This window comes from Neopelma chrysocephalum, unplaced genomic scaffold (genome assembly GCF_003984885.1).
Source record: "Neopelma chrysocephalum unplaced genomic scaffold, ASM398488v2 Primary Assembly neopelma1_142, whole genome shotgun sequence".
Lineage (NCBI taxonomy): Eukaryota > Metazoa > Chordata > Aves > Passeriformes > Pipridae > Neopelma > Neopelma chrysocephalum.
The window spans coordinates 158,323-174,192 of NW_020897804.1; the positions used below are offsets into that span (position 1 = coordinate 158,323).

The 15,870-nt window shown below is 38.1% G+C and overlaps 1 protein-coding gene across 5 annotated transcripts in view; it reads left to right on the plus strand.

Moving 5' to 3' along the window:
* Window positions 1-15,870, plus strand: part of ZFYVE28 (zinc finger FYVE-type containing 28) — a 153,669-nt gene that overhangs the window by 81,985 nt on the left and 55,814 nt on the right. For all 5 annotated transcript variants that reach the window (XM_027699887.1, XM_027699884.1, XM_027699883.1 and 2 more), the window contains exons 3-5: window positions 8,931-9,068; window positions 11,922-12,124; window positions 13,824-13,913. In XM_027699887.1, coding sequence (XP_027555688.1) covers window positions 8,931-9,068; window positions 11,922-12,124; window positions 13,824-13,913 — 431 coding nt within the window. The remainder of the gene's footprint in view (window positions 1-8,930; window positions 9,069-11,921; window positions 12,125-13,823; window positions 13,914-15,870) is intronic.

Sequence of the window (15,870 nt, forward strand, 5' to 3'; positions counted from 1 at the left end):
GCAAATAAGAGGCCAGAAGTAAAACATATTTTATAATTGAGAAAAGGAAATTATGAGGGGATTCCTCAACACGAAAAGCAGCATTATCTTGATGTAAATTTTTAGAGGAACCTTAAATCATTCATTTATAATACAGAGACAATAGAAACGATTAGAGGCTTGAACAATCGTAGAATAAAAGTCTCCAAAGATTTTGGCTCTGCAGTTTTGAGTTGAACTATTGTTGGATGTAATTGGTGATATGATTTCACATTGGCCTCTCTTTGTCTTTTGTTTATAGCTGCACAATTTCACCATAACTCAATTAATTCTGTAATCAGTGAAATCAGGTTTTTCATTTGTATTTAATGCTAAGTGTGTTCTTTCTCTCCTAGTAGATGAAGGCTTTTAAATTTACCAGTGCTTTGTATTACCAGTGCTGGGTTTTATAACTGTATTAATGGAAATGCATAGAGTGATTTCAGAAGAAAATATTCATGTACATTTGAGTGGGTTTGGTTAGAGTGCTATGCTAGCCTCAGCAGCTGTGCATGTGGATTGCCCAGTCTTTGATTCAAGCAAGCCCTTGGGCGGTTGGTAGCAATGTTATAAACATTTTAGTTTCAGTAAATCTCTTAACTTTATCTCTTGGATATTTAGTTGAGTATGGGCAAAAGTTTGATTTTATTAAAAATGTTGATTTTATTAAAAAAACCCAACCTGTTCAAGTGTGTATTTCTGTGTTACCACGCATAGTTCCTTAGGCATTATTCCGTGGTCTTTTGGCAGTGTCAGTCTGAAAGTTTTTCATTCCGAATTTACATTATTCTTGTTCCTATTCCCACAATTAAGCATGGCATCCCTCAAAGCACAGCTCTGAGAGATCGGTGGATTTATAGATCCTTATCCATGGCCAGTTTAAGCTGGTCATCTTTATACCTCTGGGAAACACTTCCTCAGCTGTACTGATGCACGTTTGCTGTACTGATGCACGTATTTGCAGAGCCATTCTGTGAACTTGAGCAGTGAAATGACTTGGGTTGCTGTGGATCACTGCACTGAAACCATTTCCATGTGCCCCTGGTACAAATTAAGCTCAGAGTGCTGGTGACACAGCCTGTGACAGCCCAGAGGTGGGGACAGAAGCTACAAAGAAGGTGAGATAAGGGACCGAGTTCTCAAATTGGCCTTGCTGCCAAATGCTGACACTGCAGATTGACCTGACGCCGTCTGTGATGAAAAGTGCCTTTCTGTTTCAGGTGTAAAGGAAACTTATCTGAAGGTGTCTCCTATTATCTGATAAGTTTAAGTGGTGTGAGAATAAGGAATCCCTAGGGGAATATAATATGCCCTTTCATTCAGTGCTTTATCTGAATTGTATCCATGCTGAAGAGAAGCAATTTTTACGAAGAAAAGTCAGCACCAATGGGCATCCCTTGATGAAAAAGGTATCTGTAAAGAGCTGTTAAAGAACTCAGAGGACAGTGCTGTAGTGGATTGGCAATGAGTTATCTGAGAAATACTAATTGTATCATTAACATTCTTGACAAGAGCAAACTGGGAGTATGTACCATAATCACTGTGAACAATGAGGCAGTTCAGAGGTGCCATGTTTTCATGTTTGATTGCATCTGTCCACTGAAGAACATTTTCTTGTAGAATTAGGCAGAAATAGATCTCGTTAAAGGAGACAAATTAGCCAAAACTGTAAGAAACTCCCTGCTGGATTCTGAAGCCTAATGATTGGTTAGAAGTTAGTCAGAATCTATTCCTGATGTTATTTTGTTAATTGATATAGAGGTTAAACAGTGTGGATTGAACCAGGAGTACTTGTAGCTAAAGTAATGGCCAAGTCTTTCTTGCCTGCTTAATTTGCATCCCTCGAGATATTATATTAGTTATATTAGTAGAGGTCAATGAAGGAGACAGCAGGGTAATTATTGAGATCAAGGGAAGAAGTTGACTGAAAGAAACTTTCATGTTCCCAAAGTTTAGAAACTGTAGCAGACAAAGATATTTTTTAACAGTAGAGGGAAGAAACAAAAAGCAGATTCTCCAACCCATTCCGTTGTATGGGAACACTTGGACGTTACTCATTGATCTGTGGTGAGGAGGGAAGCATGCTCATTTTCTGAATTGTATCTGTTTCTGAGGCCTTTTCTGAAATAAAACTGGTGGACTCTAGAAAAATTCTCATAAGTTCTATATTTAAGAGACTTTATGCAGATGTAGGAAAGGCAGAAATTTGTGCCAGAAGGATTAGGCAGTTGACTGACAGGAGAGTGAGCTAAGCCTTATTCAAAGAAAATTATTCTTTTTTATGCAATGTCTTCTAATTTAATTTAGGTGGAGACAGTGCCAGTTTAATAAAGAAAGTGAAACTGAGGAAAGCCTTTCTAAAGTGATGATGTCAAGATTAAGCTTTAATCAGAGACAATGCACATTTCTACTGTACTTTTTATCTGTCACAATAGAGCTTGTAAATTTGGGTGGTTTTCCTCTAGAGTTTCATCTCCAGTTCAGTTGGTTTATAACTGAACACAAAAGACTATTTGTGTGAGTTGCAGTGCTCCAGCAGATGTCTTCTCGGTGCTGCCTGACATCTTCACACAGTTGGTGTCAGGTACTTGTTTGCTATTTGGGTGTGCCATTGAGTGAAAGATTGTAACATTTATTTCACAGACAGGCAAACTTGTCAACCCTTTCATATGTTTTCACCATACTTCACTGTAAATGAAGGAAATGAATTTGAGTGTAATTGTTCTAAGTACGCTAAATAACCTATAAGTATCAGAAGAGTTGATTTTAGTCTGCTGGACTTGGGCCAAAAATACAGATTTTAAATTTACCTTTTCCCACCCATTAATGTAAAGTGACCAATGGAATCTTATAGTTGGGTAGAAAACAAATGTGCAGAGTTAAACATTTCTAATCAGAAAATAATTAATTGCATCTTTTTAAATCTTGTCTGTTTAGCAGCTTTTCTTCATCATTGTTGGGAAACTTTTGGTCACTATAGATTAATTAGCATGATGACTAGAAAATATAAAATGCTTGACTGTAAGTCAAGCCATCAATACAACTCCATCAAATCACAGGAATTTTATTTCCTATCTGTGTTTCATATTTGATCTTATGTAAGGAGTAATTAATATTGTAAGATATTTTTTCTTTGAAAAAAAGGATCCCAGTAGTGTTTAGTACTGTAGTCATAAATTGTAGTTTCCCATGTTAACAAGTTTTTTCATGTATTTCCACTTGCTCATATAGATCAAATAGGTCATTCTGAGAAACTGCCTGTTATCTAAGACTGTGGACAGAGTGGAATGAAAATGCTGTGCACTGCAGGTCAGGGAATTAATTTACAGCAGAGAACCATAGGGAAGAAAGCTGGCTCCATGCCAGCTCAGCACAATGTTTTGAGGATGCAGGATGTTTTCACTTTGCAGCAGGGGAAGGCAAGGCAAAGATGGCAGTAATTCATGGTCACATCTGCTCCATTCTGCCCTCTGTGAGTGGGGATTCCTCTTTTATTCGCTGAGAGTTGTTGTTGCAAGTCTGGGGCAGTACAGAAATTAGATTGCTGGAGATCCAAGTTGCCTTTTTATGGTGAATTTTGTACTACTCTGTAGTGAGCTACATTAAACTAGGAGCTACTTCCGAAAGTTCATACATGGAACAATCCGAAGTTACTTCAGAAAGTGGAGCATCAAGAGCTGTACCCTCTGTAAGCTTGCAGATGACACCAAGTGGAGTGGGAGTGTTGATCTGCTGGAGGGCAGGAAGGCTTTGCAGAGGGATCTGGACAGGCTGGATCGATGGGTCAAAGCCAATGGTCTGAGGTTCAGCAAGGCCAAGTGCCGGGTCCTGCCCTTGGGTCATAACAACCCCCTGCAGTGCTACAGGCTGGGGGCAGAGTGGCTGGAAAGATGCCCAGTGGGAAAGGACCTGGGGGTGCTGGTCAGTAGCAGCTGAACATGACCCAGAGCATGCCCAGGTGGCCAAGAAGGCCAATGGCATCCTGACCTGTGTCAGAAATAGTGTGGCTGAGCACAGATTTTGTGAGGAGTGGCTGAGGGGATTGGATTTTCTTAATCTGGAGAAAAGGAGACTCAACAAGGGGGGACCTTACTGCTCTCTAGAACTACCTGACAGGAGGCTGTAGTGTGATGGAGGTCTGTCTTTTCTGTCAAGTAACAAGTGACAGGACAAGAGGAAATGGCCTCAAGTTGCACCAGGGAGGTTTAGATTTGATACTAGGAAAACTTCCTTCATGGAAAGGGGTATGAAGCATTGGAATGGGCTGTCCAGCACAGTGGCTGACTCACTGTCCCTGGAGGGATTTAAAAGACATGTAGATGTGACACTTGGGGACATGGTTTAGTGGTGAACGTGGCAGTGCTGGGTTAACAGTTGGACTTGATGATCTGAAAGGTCTTTTCCAACCTTGATGATTCTATGATGTTGTGTTGCCAGTGGGAAAGTCAATTAGCTGATGAGGCAAAAAGAGTCTGAAAGCACCTTTGGAATCTGTGCAAGATGGACTGCAGGGAAAGCCATAGAACTCTCTACTGCCTGGAGAGAAACTTGGGATGTGGAATAGCTGTCTGGAAAGACCCTGCTGGGTTCTGAAGCCAGGACTTCTGTGTGTCCTTTGAAATCCTGTTTGTTACATCAGAGAGTAGGACACCTTATTATGGGTTTCTTCTGTTAATGAAAGTAGCCCATAAAAACCTGAATACTAGCTAATTGCTTTAATTACAATAAAATCTTTTTTTATGTTTGGCATTAATTTGTGTTCATCAGTGGCTTCTCTTGGTCATAACGTGATGTTGAAGGAGTTCTGCAAGAAAAAATGTGAGGGACAATTAAACGAAGAGGCTAAAATACCATCTTTTAAGCTCCTGGAGATATTATCACAGACTGTGTTGCCTTGGCTAGATTTTACTGATAATTCAAAAAATGGATATTAAAGAGGTGCTGAACAGTACTTCCTCAAAGGAAGTTATATTCCTTTGAAGAAATCTTGCAAAAGGCCTCAGAAAAGTTGTATTAAATTTAATGGAGTGGAAGAGCAGCATAAATGTTATCAAGGACATGTACAAAAGGGTAGATAAGTCTACCTTTTGTTGATCTAAACGTATGTTTTATAGTATAAGCAAGATGAATTTATTGGCATTTTTTTAGTAGCTATTCTGGAAGCTAATACAGCAATTGATGTTACCTTTATGCTCTGATAATTGAGTATATGGCCAATTACTGCCAGGCCAAAAATAAACCAACTTTTTGTCCTCTGCTGTGGCTAACTACATACATTGTCTCACTACCACTCATTATCTTTCCTATCTAAATGAAATATAAGTGCTCTCTGTTATGTGAAACACTGAGCTGTGTTTTCCAGGAAATGGGGAGGTTGGAGTAAATCCCAAAGCAGAATCTCTGCAGCGGCTGCCTGTTGTGCTTCTGTAAAGCCTCAACAGAGCATCTGAACTGAAACTGTGCACATCCCGGTGTGCAAATAAACCAGAAGATAACACATAAAGCCACCAAAGGATACATTAAAATCCGGAGGCTTTTATGTAGAAAGATGGATCAAGTGAAAGATTTACTACTTCAATTCCAAGTAATTGATTTCTGTTGCTTAAATTAGAGCAAAATTTCAGTGCTACCACATATCCAAACCCATTCGTTATTAGCTTACAAAGCAGAATGCTGTAATTAAATAAATTGAATGTTTTTTAAAGCTCTTCTAAAGAAAAGACTAATTTGCTTACAATATCTTGGATAGTCTGTCTAAACTGGCTGGCATCCTTCCAGTTTCAAAGCAGCTGAAATTTGAAATTATTATGGGAGCAAATATTCCAGATTTCTTATTGAAGTTGTTCTGCTCTGGGTGCCATAAGAAGAATGGAAGAGGGAAGGAAAGTGATGGAGAATTGTTGATTTGGGTTTTTTTTCTGTAGGAGGATAAAATAAACCTTGTAGAACAGCAGAGAACCTGGGAAATTGCACATTTTAAAACAGCAAAAGCAATTCACATTGTAGAATTCTTTCACCATTCATACACTGTATAGCAAAGTTCCATCAACTGTTCTTTCCTTAATCTTCCAGTATCCCCACTAGACTGTGCAGCAAAAGATGGCCATCTTTTTAATTGGCTTTTTCTCTTAGGTTTTTGACAGAATGACCAGCTGCCCATGTGAAGCCAGATAACTCTTTACAAACAGCTGGTACTGGATATTGAGCTGTTGTGATTTATCTCCGTTGGGAAGCGTACATTAAAATTCTAATTACCTATGGTTTAACTTACTAGTACTGCACATGCTAAAAATAGTTTTATTTAAAAAAAAACCTGACTCAAAGTTCGGCAAATGTGGAGATGTGTTGGTAGATCTTGGGTGCTCTGGAGCAGAGGCATCTAGAGATTATAGGAATGTTGAAGAAATGAGGAAGAATATTAAATGTCATTTAGGTGGTAAACAAATGATATACGGAAAAATTAGTATTATTGTAAAAAGTTGAGTTATCTTCATTATGTCCTATTGCCTTTAGTTGCAATATTTGATTTAAATGCATTAAGGTATAACGTTTCATGATGCTTATAATAATTATCTCCTGAGATGATTTAGGCAGCATCTTAGTACTTTTTAACAGGTGTAATGATTAGAGAAACAGAACAAAAACATGGAACAGTTGCTTACTGGATAAGAGTCCTCTTGCTTTACTTCATTTGCATAAAATGTTCATTGATATGTCAGGAATTTTGAGTATGTATGGAGGTGATTATGAAAGGGGAATTTAGTCTGTCTTGTAACTGCTGTCAAATAAGATTGCATTTCAAAAATAATCCATTAAAGTAAAATAAAATTTAGGGGGCAAAGCTTTTCAATATAGCTTTTCATCCTATTCTGTATAGCTTTTTAGAAGAAAAGCAAGAGAAAAATTGCATTTCCCCATATTGAAGTTTGGTGGCAAGTAGAATAAATTGGAATATCGTGTCCTAAAATAAAATGTAATTGGATTATTTCAAATCTGATATATGTAATCGGATTTGAATAGAATTTTTCTCAGAGTTCCCTGCCTTAATATTTCTTGGTATTTCTTGAAACTTTTGTAAAATTTAACTGTTAGGATTACTTTTTACCACTGTATCTCTCCAATGCTAAAAGGTCTTTGCTAACTTTTGTTAATTGTCTGAAAACAGGAATCCGGCTTTTTCATCCTAATGAAAAAGACCAACTTGTATTGCTCTGGTGATAAAGTAAGAGCTGCAGGCAAAGCATCTGGTCTTAAAATAGATCAGTAATAACTGATTTAAAATACATCATGAGTGATTCATGCCCTTCTACAATTTAAATGGTTTTTTATCCTCAATTTCATTCTTTGCTCTGTAACTTTGGGTAGGAGCTAAGTAGTTTAGGAGTTGTTTTTCTTATGGGACCTGTTTTGAAAATATTTTGGTTCCCCAGCTGGACCTAGCTAAATAATGGTGAGAGAAGTATACTCAATACCACCAATTAAGAAATGGAAGGAAGGAGCATTTGATTTTCAGATTTGTTTCTAGAGGAGAAGGTTGAATATTATATGTACCAGTGTCTTTTAAACATATGGGGTGTTGTTTGTTTGTTTTTAACAACTTTATTGAAATGAAACTTATTCTCTCATTACAACCTTGCAAAATTTTACTTTAATGTAAAAATATTTTAATTCTTAATACATCAAGTACCTTACACCAATGTGTAATAAATATTGCCAGTGGTTAATTTATTCATTTATTTTGGTTGAAGACAACTGTGATTACAGCATTAATGTTTAGATTATTTTGTAGCAACAGCAGTTGCAGCAGTCAGCACAGAAATTGCAGAAGATGTGAATAATTTCTTATAGTTAAGTGGCTTTTGTCTTTCTCCATGGGGAACATACTAACAGGGCAGATTTCTTCAAAATTCCTGTCTTCTATTATTCTTTACGTGCAAAGGAAAATAAAACAGTGGGGTGTAGACTTAAAGCAATTCTGTTTGTTAAACAGTTTTGTACAGACAGATTGGTTGTATTTGCTTGAAAAATATTTTAAATAGAACATGATTTCTGTAAATAGTGGAAGAAGCATGAGACAGACAAAACGTCTTTAATGAAAGCACTCAGCCTTTTTCGTGCTCTCAATCTACCTTTATTATGTTAATCAAATTCCATGCGGTTCCCAGCAGGGGTATGTGAAAATTATCTTTTCAAATAAATGAATACAGATTATTTACTGCATATCAAGAAACTGCTTATAGGTCTTTGATTGCTGTCCTGGTGCAGATGTAGATCAGAGCAGTTATTAACACTCTGACTTGTGCAGTGTCCCCTTATCCTCCTGGATGTCTGGGTGATGAGGTAGCAGGTAAATGTGCCAGCCCTTACCCACTGGGGACTCAAGTGTGGAAACTGCCTGCTTTAGATTCCTAGGATGTGTTTAAATCTATTCAACCACAACAGTGCCAATATAACCCACTTTCTAGCAACTTCAAGGTACTCTGTCAGGTGCTCTTTTTGGGAATAACGAAGTGCATATCATTGGGACTGGTGAGGGGAAATGGAAGAAGCATAATTTACTTGTACTTCTAGTTTATTTGCTGATGTTTTGGAGATAAATGGCTGAAGTACTAACGAGTTCTTTAAATCATGCCTTCTCATCAGAAGTCCCAGTAAAGTAGTCGAAGTTAAATGCAATTAATCTGAGAAACAGTTTCTAGGAAAATTAGGAAGGTTGCAGTTTGGTACTCTTCTTTCTGTGCAGTGTTATCCTCGATTTTCTCTATGTGTATGAAGACCATGAGAGTTAAATACTGCATTTTCTATCTATCTTAATTAATTGTTGCCTCACTAATAAATCCTATTAAAAGTTTACAAAAATGTTGTGAGTTTTCTTTGGGAACAGTATACATCTATCCTATATTTTGCTTCAGGATAATGTTTTGAACATCATAAATCAGATCATGGATGAATGCATTCCACACGAACGGGCCAACCGAGACTTTTGTGTTAAGTTTCCTGAGGAAATACGCCATGACAACCTTGCAGGACAGCTTTGGTTTGGAGCAGAGGTAAGTCTGTCATATTTCTGTTGCTTGGGGTTAATAGACACTTTTTTTTTTGGTGGCATGAAGCCACAAGTACATCTTGAGACTTTTCTGAAAATTTTAAGTATAATTACAGAGCAAAGTAAATATCTGTGAGAACTTGCTGTGGGTGCTCAGTGGAAGGGAATTCTTTGAGGTTTTGGCTTTGGTTGAGCTAACAGCAATTTATTTTCATAATTGTGTGCTGTCATTATGACCACCTCTTAAAAACTATTCTTTGGTGAGTTAGCATCTGATAAATACTCTTGATTTTTGGTGTGTTTTTTTTTTTTAAATCCTGATGGGCCACTCATGTTTTGAAAATCTTAGAAACGAAAGTATATTAGGGAATTCTATCAGTATGAAAGTTAATCTCCAACAAATACAAGTGCGTGCTCTCACTTGATTTTAATGGCTGTGTTATGCTGTAACTCACACTAAATGTATGTAACTTTGAGCTGTCATTTGTTGCACATAATTTGCTTGTTTCATGCGCATGCTAAAAATATAATGGTTCCTGTGCAAAACAATGAAGTCCACTTCTCTTAATTGGTTTTTCTCAAAGACTTGCTTCTACAACAATCTGCAGGAACAAGGCATTGTTTTAGTGAATAAGCTTTAATTATTTTAACCAAGGGAAGTTTGAAGTGTCAGAAAAAAGGATGTGTTATGCAAGATATTTATTCATTAGTACTGATATCTGTTGGCTAAAACGAAAAATAAATCATTGTGGCATTTTTAGTGATAAACCTAATGTCTTCAGTTCTGCTGGCCTGAGGGAGACTTAAGGCTTCATGGATTCTTGAGACTTAAAGGGGGCAGTAGTCTAGACATCTCACTACACTACAGCACATTATGGTGCTGTTTTCAGCTTTGCCTCTCCTGTATTTAAAGCAATCCTTGGGCTCCTGTCATTATCCATTCTTTTCTCTACCAGTTCCTCTTTTCTTTTTCAAGTGCATGTTCTCTGTGAAGAGTTCTTGTCTTGTTCAGTCCAATGTGCCTCCTTATGTTCTGCTTTTGAAACTTGCTTTTGACAGTTGTTAATTGTAGGCTCCTCTGAGTCAGGGAAGTCTCAGATAGAATTTACAAAATTAATTTGGTATGTCAGTGGTTTGCAACTCTGTCCTCAGCAAAAACCACAGCAGTTTTTCTTCTCATTATCACGTGCCAGTCACTGCCATCATGCAGGTGGCACCATCGTGTGTTTTAAACCGATGGGAGTCTGCTGTGTTGGCTGGGGTCATTCTTTGTACAACCATCCATTATGAATCCCAGTGAATCCCATCACCTTTTCTTACTCTAAGGGACTAACAAACTGGGATTACAACAGCGAACACACAGGGAAAGTGCCAGCCAGTGTAGTGGCATTGTGGAAGATGCTTGAGGGAATCACTGAGGCAGTATTTTTTAACAGAAAAAACACCTCTCCCTTTATTCACTGTTTGTGTTACATAAGCTAATGCCTTCGCTCTTCCCAAATCAAACTTTCATTGTCTCCAAATCTAACCATCAGGCTGGAGACACCTGTTGGTTTCAGCAAAAGTAACATATGCAGTGATGATGTAATGCTAACTCCTGCTGCTGTAGGCACTGTCCTCCTGTAAATTCATGTAGCAAGAAGGCTGTGTGGACTTTGAGAATACACTTATGTCCTTGTCAGTGCAATCACTGAGTTACCAGACTGAGAATACCTATCAACAGGTAAGACTTGCCTTATCCATACTTTCCCACAAATACTGCTTTGACTCATAAGAAGTAAGAACTCCTCTGAGTGCCCTTAAAACACAAATCACTGCATCAGGGTGCTGAGAAAGGGCTGGGATTGCAGGTCCCCCTTACAGAGCTGTAGAAATACCTCCCATCCACAGGAGCACAGGGCAGAGGAGAGGAGAGGAGAGGGATACAGCTGCAAGTGGAGATTAAAAAAAGTGGGGGGAAAGGAGATCTTTGAAACTAGAAGACTAGAACCACCTTATATATTTTCATTTAATAAAAATATTTCCATTGATACAGCAAGTATGATTTATAGCAGTGCTCATTGTCTTCCAAATGTATCCATAAAGGAATAAAGCCAGCAGTTGTTTTTAACAGCAGGATTTTTGAAAAGTTTTATTAATGTGTTACAGTAAAAATCTACTTTTAATGTTATTGTCAGCTGGTCAGAAGGAGTCCATGTATAATGCCTGGGGCAAGAAGTCTCTTAAATAGCTGGTTTCCAGACACTGAAAGGGAAGAATCACTCGATGACCTCTCGATGATGGTTTTTATATTCTTTCCTGTAAAATATAATCACAATTTCTGTGGGAAGCAGAATACTGGTGTAACTGGCTCTGTGCTCTGATAGCCAGTGTAACCAGTTTTGTTGTAGAAGACATCACAGTTGCAGAATTTCTGCTCTTTCTATTAGGAATACGTTTATTTTACAAAATCGAGCAGTCTGGCCTGAATCAGAACAGACCATGGATCATAATTTTGCTGGATTCATATCCCTTTAATGCAGGCAATCCTTGTGTACATGGAGTATATATCCTGCCAGTGCTTATTGCCTAACTAGTGGGAGAATAGCTTTAAATTCTTCTGTCAGCACTTCTTGCACTTGAACCTCCCCCCGTTCTCACATTTCCTTGGCTGAGCTGCTCCCTAACCTTTTACATGAAAGCTTATGACTCTTGACATACCAGTCTTAAATCTTTCACTTGTTTAATAATTTGCAGCCAACTGGGGCTAATTACTGCCCTTGATCAAAGTATTAAATAGCACATCTTGTGCTTTGTTTTTAACTACAAAAGTAACTTTGTAAAAACTAATATTTTTATCTCTTTGTGTATTTCACAGTGTTTGGCTGCTGGTTCGATTATTATGAATCGTGAAATTGAGAGTATGGCTATGAGGCCGTTGGCCAAGGATCTGACCCGAAGCCTAGAGGAAGTCAGAAACATCATTCGTGACCAGGCCTTAAGGGATTTGAACCTCTACACAGAAAAAATGAAAGACTCACTCAAGCATTTTGATGTCCTTTTTGCTGAGTTTGAATTAAGGTAAAAGAGCTGAAGTAAGTGGGTTGTGAGCATTGACTTGGCCACCGCAGCTGTTGTGTGGCTTGTTGGTTTTTGGAAGTTGGCTGTTTTGTTCTGTTTTTGCTTAATGGAAAAAGTATAATTTTTTTATCATGGTGTTTGAATTCTTTAGTAATTTATTGTATTGTTAGATTTTTCCTTTCAGTGTAGCAATAATGAAAACTAAATAGCTTTTTAGCAATCAACATTTCCTCTCTCCAGCTAAACTATAATCTTCAATTTGCATGCTGGCATATGGTATTTGAGGGAGAATTTCCAAGACACAAAGGGAAACCATAAATCTCTTCTCTTAATGTTTTCTTTGTCATAGAAAAGGCAACAAATATGAGATGTTTAAAAAGAAAAGAATGATAGCAAATATTCCAGAGACTATGAGGTTTTGTTCTCTTGTGCTTAGAGATACAGGCAAGATGCACCCAGTGAATTTAACAAGGCAAATTGAATTCTGCTGAAGGAAGTGTTTTTACATAAGCAATAATTAAACACAGGAACTCATTGATTTGAAAACTTGAGATTGAAAAATGACTTGGAGGTTTATAGCAAAAATAAAAATAACTGCTTTTGGGGTGAGAAAAGTAACTGCTTTTTGCATCAAAGGTCACATTGACCAAGTCTTGCGTTGTCCTTCAGAGTTTAAGTCAGCTACGTGCCTGTGTGTTAGATGCTTGTGGTGCTGGCCATGGACAAGATAATGGGCAAGATTATTTATGGACCTTATATAATACAGTCATTCCTAGCTTCAGCAGAACATGTTTCTTAGAACTGAGTAGTCTTTTAAATTTTCTTGGGAATAACCTGTCTTGTCTCCCATTACTCTTTGCCCTTCCTCAATACACATATTCCCTTGAATTATTTTATTCAGGTAAGCAATCTTTTTCTGGTTAGAAAAAACGTTATTATTCTGTTACATTGAAAAACATTTTAATTGAAAACGTTGCCTAAAAAAGTGCTTTTAAGTGTGGTTTTGAATGCAGACACCGATGACAATCAGTAACTGGTTCTTGGCAGTGTCTGTGCAGTTTCTGGCCTGTCAGTACCAACTCTATGCATGTAGCATTTTTCTTTACAATTGTTTTGCAAACAACTTCTTCCCTTTCTGTGTTAATTGTATTCCAGAAATGACCAATTAAGTAGTACAGTGACAGAAACCCACTTAACTTTTACCAGTGTTTCTTCCCTTGTTGAATTAGTGCTTCTGCAGGTAATTGCACTTAGAAATGCGACCAAACCTTAAGTGTCATAAATTGTCTTCTGTGGGTAACTGAAATGTCACTAATCTAATTTCAGGTAAAACCTTTATAGATAAAATGTTTGGTTTAGTGAGTTTCTTAAGGAAATGCAGTCTTCAAGATGTGGCAATAAAGATCCTTCTAGGACCAACCTCCCTGTGCCCCTTAGTGTAGAATTCTGATAGCTAAATATGTGTAATTATATTACTGAACTACTACTGAATTCCACTGCCTCAGTCTGCAATAAGGAATTTGGCTGTATTTCTTATAGATTCTTATACTGTACAGTTTTCATAGTGAGTGCTGTCAAAATAAATACAAAGTAGTACAGGAAAGGTTAGGTTTCTAAGAAGATTTGTCGTAGGTTTGGGTGCATTTGTAATCTTATTTGTTAAGACGTGTAAAACAGTGGTATGTTATCTTCTTTGTAGTTATGTGTCAGCCATGGTACCTGTGAAGTCTCCAAAAGAATACTATGTCCAGCAAGAGGTAATCGTACTGTTCTGTGAAACTGTGGAGAGGTAAGTTAAGGGCTAGATCTGAGCTTTTATAGAAATACTTTTAATTGTAGTCTTGAAGAAAAACAAAACACCTGGTACTTTGCTTTTCTAGTAAGTATCCAAGTACAAAGTTAAAAAGTATTAAGCATGCTTGCCAGGCACAAGCCTGTGCTGTTTTGTTTTCTAGATAAAAAAAGAAAAAACACAAAAGTTAATAATCCAACAATAACAGTATTGTTCGTATGCCTAGTTATAGATATATACATAAGCTAGAGCTGTTTAAGGCATCAAGACTTAATGATATTTCATGCAAGAATACATGGGGAGGTGATTCAAATAGTTGTTAACCTCTAGTGATTGTCATAAAGAACTGGTAAAAAGCTCTTTAAAGTCTTACAGGACTGGAGCTTGACTCTGTGTATGAAGAGATGATGAAAAAAATGAAATTCATAAGTTCTTTCAGAAGCATAAGGTACAAAGAAAAGTGTGAATTTGAAATGCACCCTGTTGAACAATGTTTTCTCTTCCCTCTTGTGACAGATTAACTAGCCTAGCAGGTGGGCAGTAGGTGAAATACTCAGCTTTAGTGGGATTTTGAACAGTGCAACACTGTTCTTAAGAAGAAACTAGTGAACTTTATTCTGAGTAGAATTATTAGACATCAGTTGACTGTAAAACACCCTTGAAATAAGTGTGTTTTACTGTCACATGAGGAGAACTTGTGAAGCCGACCCTGGGTCTGGTGCAGTCAACCCTTTCATTAAGGAATGAAGGAGGACAGAGCACACTGCCACCATCTGTAGATGACACCAGGATCAGAGGTGTTTCAGGCACTTTAAAAGACAGGATTACAATTCAAAAAAGGTCACAAGTAGGAGGAATTACCTTCCATCAGTCAGAGAGCTACTACGTGTACACATATTCAACTATTACATATACATGGCCAGCGGAGAGCCACAGAGATGATGAGAGGTCTGGAGCATCTCTCCTATGAGGAGAGACTGCTGGAGCTGGGCCTGTTGAGTCTGGAGAAGAGAAGACTGAGAGGGGATCTCATCAATACCTATAAATGTCTGAAAGCTGGGTGTCAAGAGGATGGTGCCAGACTCTTTTTGGTGATGCCCAGGGACAGGACGAGGAGCAATGACCATAAACTAAAACACAGGAAGTTCCACCTCAACATGAGGAAGAATTTCCCTGCTTTTAAGGTGGCAGAGCACTGGAACAGGCTGCCCAGAGAGGTCATGGAGTCTCCCTCTCTGGAGACCTTCCAAACCCACCTGAACGCGTTCCTGTGTAACCTGCTCTGGGTGAGCCTGCCTTGGCAAGGTGGTTGGACAGGATGACCTTCAGAGGTCCCTTCCAACCCTGACTATTCTGTGATTCTGTATTTGCCCACTAAGAGGAAAAAGATGGGTTTTCATTTGCAGTTTCAGATAATCTGGCAGTGGGCTGTAGGAAGGAACAGGGCATGAGAGTGGGCCACACCCTGGTGTGTCCATCTGCTGTTGGTACCAAACAGGGCTGGCTCTGTGTTGTGTTCTGTCCACCAGCAGCAGTATTGGCCAGGGGAGTGCTGACAAGGAATAAGAAAAAGTTATTTCCATTCTTTTGGGGAGCAAAAGCATGGCTAGTGTGTGGTTTTAAGTGTTACTTTAAGCACTGATATGGACATATCAGAGAGGAAATTTGAGGATGTTATGAAACTTGAGGAAATTGGGAAATTGTGAAGAAACCTGGAAAACGTAGCCAAGTAAAAATTCTAATCAAATTGGGGTTTAGTCTAGAAGGGGCTTAAGACATTTGAGAAGCTATTTGAGGACAACAAAGCTTCCCCCAAATATTAAATCACAGAATCACAGAATATTCTGAGTTGGAAGGGACCTGCAAGGAGCATTGAGTCCAGCTCAGGGATTGAACCCCCTAAGACTTCAGTAATAGTCACTGTGTAGAACTGTGTTGGTTTTTTTTTTTTTAG